This window comes from Ostrinia nubilalis, chromosome 17 (assembly GCF_963855985.1).
Source record: "Ostrinia nubilalis chromosome 17, ilOstNubi1.1, whole genome shotgun sequence".
Classification (NCBI taxonomy): Eukaryota; Metazoa; Arthropoda; class Insecta; order Lepidoptera; family Crambidae; genus Ostrinia; species Ostrinia nubilalis.
The window spans coordinates 13,174,949-13,189,628 of record NC_087104.1 but is presented as its reverse complement, the minus strand read 5'-3'; the positions used below and the strand labels follow the sequence as shown (position 1 = coordinate 13,189,628).

The following is a 14,680-nucleotide window of genomic DNA, read 5'->3' as shown; positions in this document are numbered from 1 at the left end:
GTAACATGAATGATCTTAAATTGCGCTTGGACTGGTTGTCGGCAATTTTTGTTTTTCTTCTCAATGAAATCTAATATATTTGAACTAACAAATTGAGTAAATTTTCTATAATGCATCCAAATCACTCAAGGAAATAGAATGTAAAAATAGTGACATGTAATTATGCCAAAATCCTTCGTACCCTTTTAGAATTATCATAGGTAAATTACATACAATGTAGGTATGTATAGAATTACTACGTTTACTTGTATTTTAAACTTTAAAAAATCGGCATTTGCGGACAAATAAATATTTTTTATCAATCAAAAAACTAAGTACAATTTGTGTGCAAGGTAATTAAAATTTTATAATACACCGTGTTACTTTGCATTCTTGCCATATTCACAGAGATAAAAGTAGGGAACAATACCTATTATTTAAGATAAACAAGAGACTCCCATAAAGAAAGTACACTAAGATTTTAGTAAATTTGGTTTTTCAGTACAAATTGGAATAAACCCATTTTGTCTCGCACGTTCTACAGGTGCAAGTGGAATAAACCTAGTGGGCGTGGCCTAGTTCTTAATAATCTGTTGTTTTATGGCTCTGGGTACCATCCTTTTTATCCAGTCATAATAATTATTTTAAATAATACTCTTCAGTTGATTTCAGATTTTCCTTTCTACTTTACGGGCTTAGGACCGTCAAAAATACGTAACAATTATTAGGGTTTTAATTAATTTTAACATTGTACCCTATTTTTACAAATTAATAAATTAAGTATGAAATGAAATCACCTTATTCACAATTAATTATTTATTGATAGGTTCCTACTTACAAAGTTTACGTACTGCGAAGCAAGTGTTCAAAGTGTCCTCCGTTCTGATGAAGGCACAGTCTAGCACGGCGAAGCGTAGGTTTTTCGCTTTAGTTTTCGCAACACATAAACGTTTTGTCTCACAGTTTCACTAAAACAATCCTTTCATGTAACGCGTTTACACTGTTTATCTCTTCTGCGCATACCAGTCGTTTCAAGTCACTCCAAAAATCCATTGGTGTCAGGTCCGAGGATCGTGGTGGCCAAGCTACTGGACCCCTCGTCCAATCCACTGTTCACCAAACGTATTATTCGCGCACTTGACGTCCTTATTGTGGGGGAGCACCATCCTGCTGGTAGTAGAGCATTTGGTGTAACGCTAAGGGTACGTCATCAAGCATTTCGTCTAAGACGTCTTGCAGACACTCCAAGCACCATTTTGAATTAAATTATTCGTTGTTTGAATACACTTCAGACATTTTTGTATTATTTTTAACGTGATTTGTGATTGATGGATTTCTCAGTTTTTTACAAGTGTCAAAAAGACATTTTTAAGACAATAGATTGCAATAGATATTTAAAAATACAATAAAAAGTAAAAAAGTCTTCATCGCCATCGCCAACAAGTGATGTGCATGCGTTACGATAATTAGTGATGTGTTTAAAAGATTGTCGATAAAATAAAATACTCAAGATTAAAAAAAAAAAATTTCGGGCATTATTTTTTTACGGATTTGTGTTCAGTATCAGTAATATAGTAACCTCTGTAAATATGGCAAGAATGCAAAGTAACACCCTGTATATGTTACGGATTAAAATAATATAAAATGTGATCGTGTTCTTAGCAATAATGTCGCTAGTTGAATGAAATATTTAGTAATAAGTAGCTAATTAAAAACGCATGACTACAATCTGTTGTACAGAAATCTGCAATGTAAATATTTGTGAGATAAAATAAGAGGATAATAAATTAAGTTTTTAATGAATCAATCGGACTTTATTATTTACTAACATTTTATTTTACAACTAACTTTCACCTTGTGGTATTTTTTTACAATTAAAATTCTTTTAGCGCGCTCACCGTGCCCACTGGAGATTATTTTTTCGATTTCATTTAGGCACATTAACGATAATATTATTCGCATACAAATACAACGCAATTTAAGAACTTGGAATATTTTTTAAGAGACGGTATTGTGTTGTTATAATACCTCGCACAAAAAGAATTATCGCCATTTTTTGTGTTTCTCAAATACAGATTACTCAATACGTTACGCAAATTGAATAATTATGAAATAAAAAAAACAGTCAAAAACTAATAATTTCAAGAAATTCCAACATAACGTGTTATGCTATTTTTATCTGGAACGTAAATTCCACAGACGAAAATATTATTGATACTTGACTTTCAATTCTTGGTATTTACTTCGAGTGCAGCCATGATTAGATAACGGTGGTGGATACCTACAGTGCAATCGCCTACTTGATTAGCTTTTCAGAATCGCTACCTTCTCGATCGTACCATACTTACCTGGAACTGAGTCTATGAGTGTTTAAGGAAACTAGGATATTTTACTAGAAGCTTCTCGGTTTGTTCAAAAAATCTTAATCATGCGAGTGTTTTCATTCACTTCAAAAAGATTACTTAATATAAACAGTAGCCTATACAGGTTGTTTTATAAGGGTATCAAGTTTTAAGAGGTATACCTTAGCTATCGATTTAACCCCTACAATTTTTCTGTATTTTTGTGATTTAATGACGCAACTGCTCAGAAGAGTCCAACAGCATAAGCACAGACTATACATTTTTTATTACTGAATTGTATATCTCATAATTAATTATATACAAAATATCAACTGTACTCGGTTTAGCCGTGAAACGTACCAAAAGAACAGTCTGACATTTACTACAGTATACACATAGCTGGGCACCGTTAATCAAATAGTTAACTTCGTTAATCGTTAAACCGTTAATAAAAAAATTAACTTCGTTAAACGTTAAAACGTTACATTTAGCAAGATTTAACGCAAGTTAACGTTAATCGTTAATCCGTTAACACATTATGATAAAACGAAAAAAATAATTGTATGCAAGGTTCAAATAATTTCGAAAGCTTGTATCGCGCATGGAATTTATTCCTCTTTTTAGCCAGACAGTTTTAACAGTTCCAACTCCTTGCCAGACAGTTTTTTAGGGTTCCGTAGCCAAATGGCAAAAAACGGAACCCTTATAGATTCGTCATGTCTGTCTGTCCGTCTGTCCGTCCGTATGTCACAGCCTTTTTTTCCCGAAACTATAAGAGCTAACTATACTGTTGAAACTTGGTAGGTAGATGTATTCTGTGAACCGCATTAAGATTTTGATGCAAAAATAAAAAAATAATAGTAAATATTGAGGGCTCCCCATACTTAGAACTGAAACTCAAAAATGTTTTTTTCATCAAACACATACGTGTGGGGTATCTATGGATAGGTCTTCAAAGATGATATCGAGGTTTCTAAAATATTTTTTTTCTAAACCGAATAGTTTGCGTGACAGACGCTTCCAAAGTGGAAAAAAGTTGCCCCCCCCCCCCTCTATCTTCTAAAATAAGAAAATAAAATATCTAAAAAAACATAATATGATGTACAGTCACGAAATGAAAAGGTTCGTCAGTTTTCAAATTGATTCTTTCAACGATTCGCGAGCACATATTTTATTACCTTTTGAAACTGTTACAGAATAATCTCGAGTTAGAGAAAAATAATCTTTAACTGTTCGTCAGTAAAGTTCAAAATTATTCAGATCAAAGTTGTTTGACGATTTAACTTGTCAAGAAGATTATTATGATTGAAAAACTAAAACCTTCTTGTTGGTTCAACCTGCCATTATCTATTAAATAAAAAAAAACTACATTTTGTGACATTGCACAGATGGGATAGAAAACTAAAGAAGCAAAACCTTATTAGTTAGCAAACGTCATATTTATTTATATGTTAGCAGCACTGTTTCTTGCACGGTTATGTTGGCAGGTTTGACTCTTACAGTACCTAGTGCAAGCGAAAACCGACACTAAGGTGACGAACCTTTTCATTCCGCGACTGTACATTACTATAAAAACTACCAACGAAAATTGTTTTGAACGAGATCTAGTTAGTAGTTTTTTTAATACCTCGTAAATCGTAAACCGCTTATTACCGCGTGATCTTTCATACAAATAAATTAAATTAAAAAAAAAATATTCATAAATCAATGGTACGGAACCCTTTGTGCGTGAGTCCGACACGCACTTGGCCGGTTTTTAGGATAGCTGCCAATGACACGATGACCCAAACTTCATAATGCACCAACATTCTAACCTATATGTATTGGGAGCATACGCTGACAAATTTTCAGCTTTTATAAAATGACGTTGGTCTGGCGCTCACCAGTTCTTAGTCTATAGTATCTCAATCTCAGAGCCTTGGTTCAATTACAATACAATTTAGCACCAATGTGCTCGAAAAGACAAATCCAACAAACCCAAATTCGATGCGATTCCGCCGTTTCATTTAGGGGTTCCTATGTCCGCCTCCTGACTCCATCATTAGCTCAATGGTACCACAACATTGCATTTTCATCGTACTTACATAAGTATACCAAATTGCAGCTCAATCGGTTGAGGAGAACTGGTGTTAAAAATTCAGTTGCAAGATTTGTCCCACACATAGTTACTAACAAGTGAAGTCAATATACATACAGTTGTATACCTAAGCTTGTAAATAAATAAAAAAATAGCATTTTTTATATCGTTTCTTTCTGGTTACAAAAACTGTTGTTTTGGGGTCTGGAAGTTCTGGAAGCCCGAACGTACTTGTCAGAACGCGTTTTTCTAGTGTTTTTCAGCGTGCTTGCTGTATCTTTTTGGTAAATAGTAAGTAGGGACTGGATTAACGATTAACGGACTTAGGATAATTTAACGGAAGTTAACGAGTCCGTTAACATTTTTTAAAGTTAACTTAAAAGTTAATCCGTTAATAGAAATGTTAACTTCGTTAATTAACGATTAACGGATTAACGAGTTAATGCCCAGCTATGAGTATACAAATTAGTATACACTCAGCGGCACGGAATTTGGCCCAAGCCTTAACACCCAGATATGAGGCCAAATAGGTGTAGTATACCTAAGTTTCGTATGACATGTTAACAGAACATTTGTTTTTGTTAATTTAAGAGGCTATATTCATAAAAAAATGCGTCTGTTTAACTTTTTTGACTCTAGAAACGCATTTCGTTGTTGGAGCGTAAAGAGTACGGGTAAGTTTAAATTCGATATTAAATGTTGTAAGGGTTTGGCGTTTTATTTTTTGTTTTTAAATGAATCTTAGGGTTATTCTCGTTTCCATAATTTGAGTATAATGCCCATTACTCCAGCTCAACTTGCTCAAATAGTGTTGCTTAGAAGTCAAGGGAGTACGCAGCGGGAGATGGCTGAAACTTTCAATTTATGGCGTACAAACTTAAGATACACGTTAAAAAGGCATGACCAGACCGCCCTTTACATAAGAAGACCAAGAAGTGGGGAATTAAGGTGTATTTCAGCGCGCGATGACCCGATTATCGTGCTTGCAATATCAAGAAATCGGGTTCTCACTACGTTTGAGATACTCCAGCGTTTACAAACAGCAAGCCCAGTGAATGTCAATGTGCACACAATAAGAAGAAGGATGGAGGATCATAACCTGCGTACTTGAAGACCAGCTCGAGGACCAGAACTTCTCCGATACCTTCGCCAAGTGCAACTTAGGTTTCGTAGAGAACAAGCAAATTGGACGCAAGGCTAATGGAGTAAACTCTTTATGAAAACTGTCTGTTTGCATAGTAACTCTTCTCCGCACCTTCTCTATACACTTCCACGGCCGTCTGGAGCTCTTAAGGTGACTCTGCAATCATCGATCCATAGAACTTTACTCCATTAGTCTAACGTCTAATTTGTATGTTCTCTAGAAAACGTAAGTCGCACTTCGCGAAGGTATCGGAGAAGTTCTGGTCCTCGAGCTGGTCTTCAAGTACGCAGGTTATGATCCTCCATCCTTCTTCTTATTGTGTGCACATTGACATTCACTGGGCTTGCTGTTTGTAAACGCTGGAGTATCTCAAACGTAGTGAGAACCCGATTTCTTGATATTGCAAGCACGATAATCGGGTCATCGCGCGCTGAAATACACCTTAATTCCCCACTTCTTGGTCTTCTTATGTAAAGGGCGGTCTGATCATGCCTTTTTAACGTGTATCTTAAGTTTGTTCGCGATAAATTGAAAGTTTCAGCCATCTCCCGCTGCATACTCCCTTGACTTCTAAGCAACACTATTTGAGCAACTTGAGCTGGAGTAATGGGCATTATTCTCAAATTATGGAAACGAGAATAACCCTAAGATTCATTTAAAAACAAAAAACAAAACGCCAAACCCTTACAACATTTAATATCGAATTTAAACTTACCCGTACTCTTTACGCTCCAACAACGAAATGCGTTTCTAGAGTCAAAAAAGTTAAAGAGACGCATTTTTTTATGAATATAGCCTCTTAAATTAACAAAAACAAATGTTCTGTTAACATGTCACACGAAACTTAGGTATACAACACCTATTTGGGCTCATATCTGGGTGTTTAGGCTTGGGCCAAATTCCGTGCCGCTGAGTGTAATTGAGTGAATCTGTATTATATTTTTTTTTTTCGATTACGAAGTCCCAACTGTAAAACTAATGCATCGTATTTTCGCGTGATTTGGAGGTCGACCCCAGTTCATATTGATGAGCTCCGTCGCGTCCATAAATGGCACGCATTTGAATGAAGTAAACACATTATAAAGGTACAGCCAACAGCACAACAGTCTGAATTTTTTATTGGAAAATGTCTCGTATTACAACTCTGTAAAATGCCACAAAGTTTAGCTAGATGTGCTGCCGCCTGTACAAACTTTGGTACGAAGGAATATACTTACAAAGTACGATTGTTGTATATTTTAATACTTTTCCGTTGTTTTCATACAGCATAATACGCGTCCCAAACCCAAATCACTCACAATTACATCGTGGCGGGTACAGTCAGCGTCAAACACCCGAACTGACCAAAAAGTTGACAACACAACACAAAGACATCTTGCGAACTTTTTGGCTACTTTGAGTGTCACTAACTATTTGACGCTGACTACACTATAGACTGTAGGACGTAGGTAGATAAGCTAAAATAAAGAAAAACAAAATTAATTTCCTACTGTAAACAATTTTATTGTTTGACGTACGGAACACGATGGCAAAGAAGCCACAGGTAGGAATGCTAGTAAATGTAACAAAAATTCCAACAATGCGCTCGCGCTCGGGATTTGCATTTACTTGTTTAGCTTTCAAAATGATTTACAGACGTATGGGTTCGTTTACTAGAGTCCTAGACAGATTTTTAATATTTTTGCGTAGGCATAAGTTTTAGCGTGGAAAATTATTATTAAACTACCTAAATATATTTTGTCAATGTCCCAAAATTGTTTGTCTTAACTTAGCTAAATCAGAAGTCCCTTAACCTTTAACTATGGACGTCGGGTCTCAGAGGCCCACCCCACTTTTCAATTTCTCGGTTTAAATACCTTCCTGCCACGTGCTGCTCTTGACCATCTCAGTAGCTTCATTTTTAACTGTGTTTGGACCGAGGAGGCATAAAATCGCGTCTTCCGGCAATTATTACGTGAGTAATAACCATCCAAAATTTTATCGGGGTCTGGGAGACCCGATGACTATAATTTCCATACAAACATACTTGTATGGATGTGACTTGTCAACTATATATTTTTTATAGTAAATCATTATAATATGTTGTAAATTGTTTTATTTTAAGAATACATAATGGTAGAAAGTATCTGAGTACATCAGCTATTATTATTAGCCCAACTATCTAAGAAACATTCCAGAAGTAAGGTTTTACTTGTAGACGATCCTTCTTTTGAGTTTAGATGTCTTAGAAGGTACCATTGCTGCAGATTTCGATTCTGAATGGTGTATATTTTGCCTATCAAAGCTCTCAAAGAAAGATGACACATGCCTGTAGAGATAATTTGTCTTTAGTGTTCTAGGCCACTGTTTATAATTTTAGTAAGTTTAACCCTTGTCAAAATTTTTATTTTATGTCTTTCAGAAATTCTGTTTATGTTTTTATGTTACACGGTTATTAATTAACAAGGAAAAAAATATTAGTTTGATTCATTATTAATCAACAGTAATTGAGGAGCCTATATGTGATGCCAAGTCAATTAACACTGAAAAATGTCTATGTTTTTTTAATTTGCCAAGAAATAATTGAATAATGATTGAAAATTTATTACATTTACTACTAGATCCTTTATTAATAGTTATTAGATATATATCAACTCTTTGATAAATTCAAATTGGTTCAGATATGAAATTATGAAGAATTTTAGATAAGGGTCTGTGAGACCCGACGTCCATGGGAGAGTGATTATTTTTTCACGACTATAGTTAAAGGTTAAAAATACCGGTGCTAACTTGTTCTGTGGGCGGATTATTTATAAGTTACAATCGCTTTAGTAATTAAATAATCCTTTTTGGTATAATTACCTCGCGGTAAATCGGAATTAGTGGTATTTTTCTTATCGTGGGTCATTTATTAGCACGTGAAAAAAGCACTCCGTTTTTAAATTAATTCAATAGAATTTTGTACTCGTCCAACAAAGGGACGTATTTTCTCACGACCCTATGCAAATGGCGTGTCATCAAGTGTGATATCCTACTAATATTATAAATGCGAAAGTTTGGATGTCTGATTGTCAGGATGTCTGGATGTTTGTTACTCTTTCACGCAAAAATTACTGAACGGATTTTGATGAAACTTTACAGTATTATTGTTTATAACCCAGAATAACATAATAGGCTATAATTTATGACGATCTGTGACAAATTAAATTTCACGCGGGTGAAGCCGCGGGCAAAAGTCGACTTATAAAATAGTGTTGAAAAGTTGTTAATCTATTGGCCGGACGGAATTAAAACATCAACCAACAACATGTGTATGTGCCATCGCGGACACGCTAAAGTTGAAGTGTCTCCTTATCAAAAAGCACACTCAAGCCGACTTTTTGTCTCGGATTGAAGGTCGACCTAACAATAACACGAAACAATACGGTCCTCGTAAATGAAGGAATTTTAGCTGCATTTTATATTTTCCTTCTAGTTTGTTGGGACGCAAATGAAGTAGAGACAGTAGGATTGTTTTATTGTCAACTTTTACTACAGATATCAGATAATACAGTAACTAACAAGTTAATATTAAAAACAGTAAATGAATATCATGATAGTGGTGACATTTTTGTTGGTCGGCAAATATTTTGTTTATTATTTTCAAAAAAACTTTTATAAAATATGCATTCGTTTAATATGACTGTGGTTTTACGTAGTTCCTCTTATTGGAAATATTAAATTCATGCAGCTCTAATATTTATTGACTCTAATATTTATTCTTGAATGAAAATTACCTAAAACAATAGGATTAAGGAGAATACGATTCCTAACACGAATTATGTACAGTCACGGAATGAAAAGGTTCGTCAGTTTTCAAATTGATTCCTTCAACGAATCGCGAGCACATAATACCTTTTGAAACTATGTTACAGAATAGTCTCGAGTTAGAGAAAATAATCTTTAACTGTTCGTCAGTAAAGTTCAAAATTATTCAGATCAAAGTTGTTTCACGATTTAACTTGTCAAGAAGATTATTATGATTGATAAACTAAAAAAACCTTCTTGTTGGTTCAACCTGCCATTATCTATTAAATAAAAATAACTACATTTTGTAACATTGCCCTGATGGGATAGAAAAATAAACAAGCAAAACCTTATTCGTTAGCAAACGTCATATTTATTTAAATGTTAGCAGCACTGTTTCTTGCCCTGTTATGTTGGCAGGTTTGACTCTACCTAGTGCAAGCGAAAACCGACACTAAGGTGACGAACCTTTTCATTCTGCGACTGTACTTAAAATATGTATTATGTCGAATAAACTAACCAGTTTTAATAATTTTGCAACTAGTAATACCATACCTATCGATAGCGATTGCGATTTTCCACCGATCTTACCCTAATTAACTTTGAATAGTAAGATCCAAAATTATTTCAATACAATTCAATTCCCGCCTTAGGCAGTTCGATTTTTTTCAAGTTATTTATGATTGTCAAATATTACAATACAAACCGATCCCTCTGCATCTACGTTCACTGTGGTTGGACGCTATCTGTGGTGCGAGCGAGAGGTCTCGTCCGTCCCGCTCGCGCAGCGCCGCGGCCCGCATAATATTCTTGCATCGCTGTAGCGGCTACCCCGCCTCCGTGCCTCACCCAATTCCGCGTGTTTCCACTGCACTACAACGATTTTATTGACGTATCACGGCTTTTTAGACGTGTGAAAGAATTTTGAAGCGTTTTGAACAGGGTTCGAAATTATCAAGATAATTACGCTTCGTGATAATTATCAACAGTATAGATACATTTGTCATATTGTTTCATAAGAAATTCTGATGTTACATTGAGAATGTTGCTTTATGTTTTTGGTTACTGATTGTTGTCAAGTTATCCATCGCTAGTCACATAAAGCGTTGTGGATAATAGATAAATATTTTGAAGCCAGTTAACGAGTTATCTTTGTGGAGCTAAATAGATAGGTTTTAGAACTATCTATGTTAAATAACGTCCACCACTAGTCCACTAGACGCAAGTGCGGAAATACACTTTCGAAAACTTCGAATACAAATCACTTTCACTTGCGCATTTTTTTGTTATTATCAACCGATAATTATCCATCTGTTATTATCAAGATAATTATCATGATAATTATCGTGATAATTATCATTGATAATTATCCTTTCGAACCCTGGTTTTGAAGCACTAAAAATTTTTTATTTTAAACATTACTGAATTACATATATTAAAAAATTACAACTAAAAATACTTAAATTATTGACGGAACTGTTAATGCTGAAACACTTGAAAAAGTTTTAAATTATAACTTAAATAAAAAATATTTTGTAATTTTCAAAATAGTGTGTCCATGATTTATATTTGAACAGGACAATTATTAAGTTTTCATGATAGGCAATATTAATAAATAATATTGAAACAGGATATTTATTTCGCGTAGAGCATTGGTTCCCAAACTTATTTGAGACGCGCCCCCTTTCGACCATCCAAAAAATTCCGCGCCATCCACCCCTCCTCCAGTCAAGATTATTTATAGGTCGTATCGAGCAGTCTGGAATCCATTCTCTCAGCCTAAGCGGTCGCAGGTTTTTTTACTTAAGTACACAGATGGCCCGCGCCTGCCTTTAAAAGTCTTTGCGTCTCCTCTGGGGGCGAGCCCCCCACTTTGGGAACCAATGGCGTAGAGTGAATATGATATCCGATGACATTATTTACTTATAACATACATTATTTTCAAATATCTTTTGGTCGAGAAGGAAATCAATGCTCACAAGAAAAATGTAATAGTTATTTTCATTATAATAGTTTTTTTTAAATTAGGTACTTCTTTTACGCAAAACGAACTATTAATAATTCTCATACTATTACAGGTAAATTAGAATAGGTATGGTATACCTGATTAATTTTTGATTGATATAACAATTTTAAATTTCCAAAATATCAAATTATCCGTCATTATGAATGGTGTAATGGAAAGAGTGCTGTCGATTCTCGGTAATCGCACGAAGTCGTAAACAGCCCGCTGCGGCCTCGCACTACGCGGCCCCGGCGACCAATCGCAGCGCCGCGCCGCCGCGTATCACGCCATCGCCGGCCAACCAGCGCGCCGCTACATCGCGTCATATCCAAAAATAGCTTATCTGAGTCATGGAATAAAAGCCGTGGTTGTTTCTTGTCAATGTTTAGAAACAAGTGGAACGTTGAGCGAACAAGACGTGCGTTCTCGCATGAGAAAGTTTTGAAGTTTGCGCAGTGACTTTAGTGCGATCGAAGCGTTCGGTGGAAACACATGGTTCGCCACTCCGGCCACGGCATGGAGCCCACTTTTTATGACGAACAGTATCCCCTCAACGGCCCCGTGGAGAACCTGAAGCGGACTCTCACCCTGGACTTGGACATGGGGCGGGGCGTGAAGCGCGCGCGGATGAACAACGCGCCGGTGCTGTCCTCGCCCGACCTGCACATGCTGAAGCTGGGCTCGCCGGAGTTGGAGAAGCTGATCATCCAGAACGGCATGATCACCACGGCCACGCCGACGCCCGGCGGCGCGGCGCTGTTCCCGCCCGTCATGCCCACGGAGGAGCAGGAGCTGTACGCGCGGCCCTTCGTGGAGGCTCTGGACAAGCTGCACCACGGCGAGCCCGCGGCGCCGCTCGGCCGGCGCGTGTACGCCGACCTGGACCGGCCGCTGGAGCGCTACCCCACGCCCGTCGTCAAGGACGAGCCGCAGACCGTGCCCAGCGCCGCCAGCTCGCCGCCGCTCTCGCCTATTGACATGGACACCCAAGAAAGAATCAAACTGGAGAGGAAGCGACAGAGGAATCGGGTGGCCGCCTCCAAGTGCCGGCGGCGGAAACTCGAGCGCATCTCGAAGCTGGAGGAGAAGGTGAAGGTGCTGAAGGGCGAGAACGTGGAGCTGGCGCAGATGATCGTGAAGCTGAAGGACCACGTGCACCGGCTGAAGCAGCAGGTGCTGGAGCACGCCAACGGCGGCTGCCACATCGACTCGCACTTCTGATCGCGCCGCTGCCGCCCTTCTCCACATTCCAAACTAGTCGCGCCCGCCAGGACGCAGCATACAAAGCGATTTGTGATGTTAATTTTACTGTGTAATATATAGTTAAATATGAACCCTAGTGTTAAGGTGTGAAAGTCGCTACATTGTGAATGCCGTGGACTTATCGTTAAGTTTGAGAGATTAGGTTGCCAGTGATGTGTTATGGCAGAACCTCCGCTCGCGACGACCGATCGCCGAGCGTTTGTCGTGGAAGTTCGTAGCGAGGAATGTACTTAGCGCAAGTCACAACTGCAAAAGCTTTAGCTTTACTTGTAAGTTGGAGAACTGTTGTTTTCTTTGTATCAGTATTGCGTTATCTCATTAAGAATAGTGTAGAAACTAGAAAGGATAATCTTGCTACGTCACTCGTGTGTAGACTGAACGAGGTTGAAGCGACGTTGCCAGTTTTACAGTGAATTTCCCGTTTCAGCGATGTTGCCGCTCTTGCCTCTCTGAATTGGGGATTTCCATTGTTCATTTCTACAATATTTACCCTAAGTTTTATTTTTCCTGTTTTCTTGTGATTAAGATTATGAATTTGATTGCTCGTTTGGTGCAAATCGTATTGACGAACAAAGAAAGACCAATCGTTTATCATATAGGCAAAACAGCTGGTGCGAAAGAGATAGGGTAATGTAAAACTGACAACGGCGCATAAAACCCAAGTCACGAGCGGATGTTCTGCTAATTAAAATTCCGCCTGCGCCGCCCTCGCGGAATGGCGGCCATGTGTTCAACTGTCGGACGTTCCGATTCACGTTTTGGTTGCACAAGGTTAACTTTTTTGTAAAAGATTAAGGCGTTCAGCGCCATCGTAAAAAGGAACGTTACAGCTCGCTGCTTATTGTTTTAGATGAAATTAAACGTGCTTGTATGTGAGACTGATCGAATCTGAGATTTGTGTGCCTTGTATGAAAGAGAAAGCGTGTATTGCGCAAAGTATTTTCCCCAATAGGTATGTAAAATGTTGTCTCAGAACTGACCCGGTGCTCTTTACTGTAGAGGACGCGACTTTTGTAACATGAGGCCGTCCTTTTAATGTGTAATTTGTGTACGAACAGAGCATTTCGTAACTGAGCGCCGTCTGATTGTGATTGTGCGTGACGACGAGTGACTGCGAGACGTACGTATTTATTTGTGAGAGTGTTTACCTTTAGGATGAAGTAGCAATCTCGAGTGCCTACGCTTTGTAAACTAAAGCTAAATATGTTTATATTGTTTTTGTTACCATTAATGTGCTACAGTAATGGTTCTGTACCATTGTCTTCTATAGATGTAAGTAACATAATACCAATTAACAAGAAGATTGTTATATTTGGGGAGCGGGCCGTGTCGAGCCCTCACATAATAAAGTTGTTTACTTTCCGCACGGCCGGCGAACCTAATTTGTATTATTTTTATACAAAAGTTTCGACAAAATGTTAACAGTAATTTGTAAGTTTATAAAGATAAAGAAATAATATATTTCTATGAATTTAACACAAAATATTGTTTTATATTGAATACCTACATATTGTATCATAAATTGAATGAAGAGAAAATAAATTATGAAGATTATTATACCCTTTAAATCTCATTTTATTCAATTTCTTGCCCTGATACGTTCACACCTTTACAACAACAAATCAACCGATGAAATTATCAGATAAGAAACATTTAGAAATCATACCTACACAACCAGAATTATTCAAATACATAGTTTTTTTTAATCAGAATTATTACATAATAGGATAACAACATCTTACAACATACACCATAATAAATGTAATGGAAACAAATATTGACGTAGTATTTGATGAACTGGTATGCGCAGATTTGTGCCCATTTCCTTATCTGACAACTCCACAATACCCATGTGATGGACAGCTCACCAGACAGCGCGTAATGATAAATACGTTCACGTATTAATAACATAATTATATAATTCTGGAAACCGTTATCTTGCATAATCTATGAGTCCATCCAATGACAAAATCAAATTAAAAACACCAGAGCCACAGTGCCAAGAACATTTCGCAAAGATCTCAGAATTTTATTCTGTTTTTTCCAATGATATTGTAAACAAGCGATAAAGCAAGATAATGCAGTTCTGTACAAACAACTCCATT

General features: G+C 37.1%; 1 protein-coding gene across 1 annotated transcript; it reads left to right on the top strand.

The window, feature by feature from the left end:
• The first annotated feature begins 11,685 nt into the window (after positions 1 to 11,685).
• LOC135080111 (transcription factor Jun) lies at positions 11,686 to 14,143 on the top strand. Its single transcript, XM_063974794.1, has one exon. It carries the CDS (start codon positions 11,805 to 11,807, stop codon positions 12,531 to 12,533), a length of 729 nt encoding a protein of 242 aa, XP_063830864.1. The 5' UTR covers positions 11,686 to 11,804; the 3' UTR covers positions 12,534 to 14,143.
• The last annotated feature ends 537 nt before the right edge of the window (positions 14,144 to 14,680 follow it).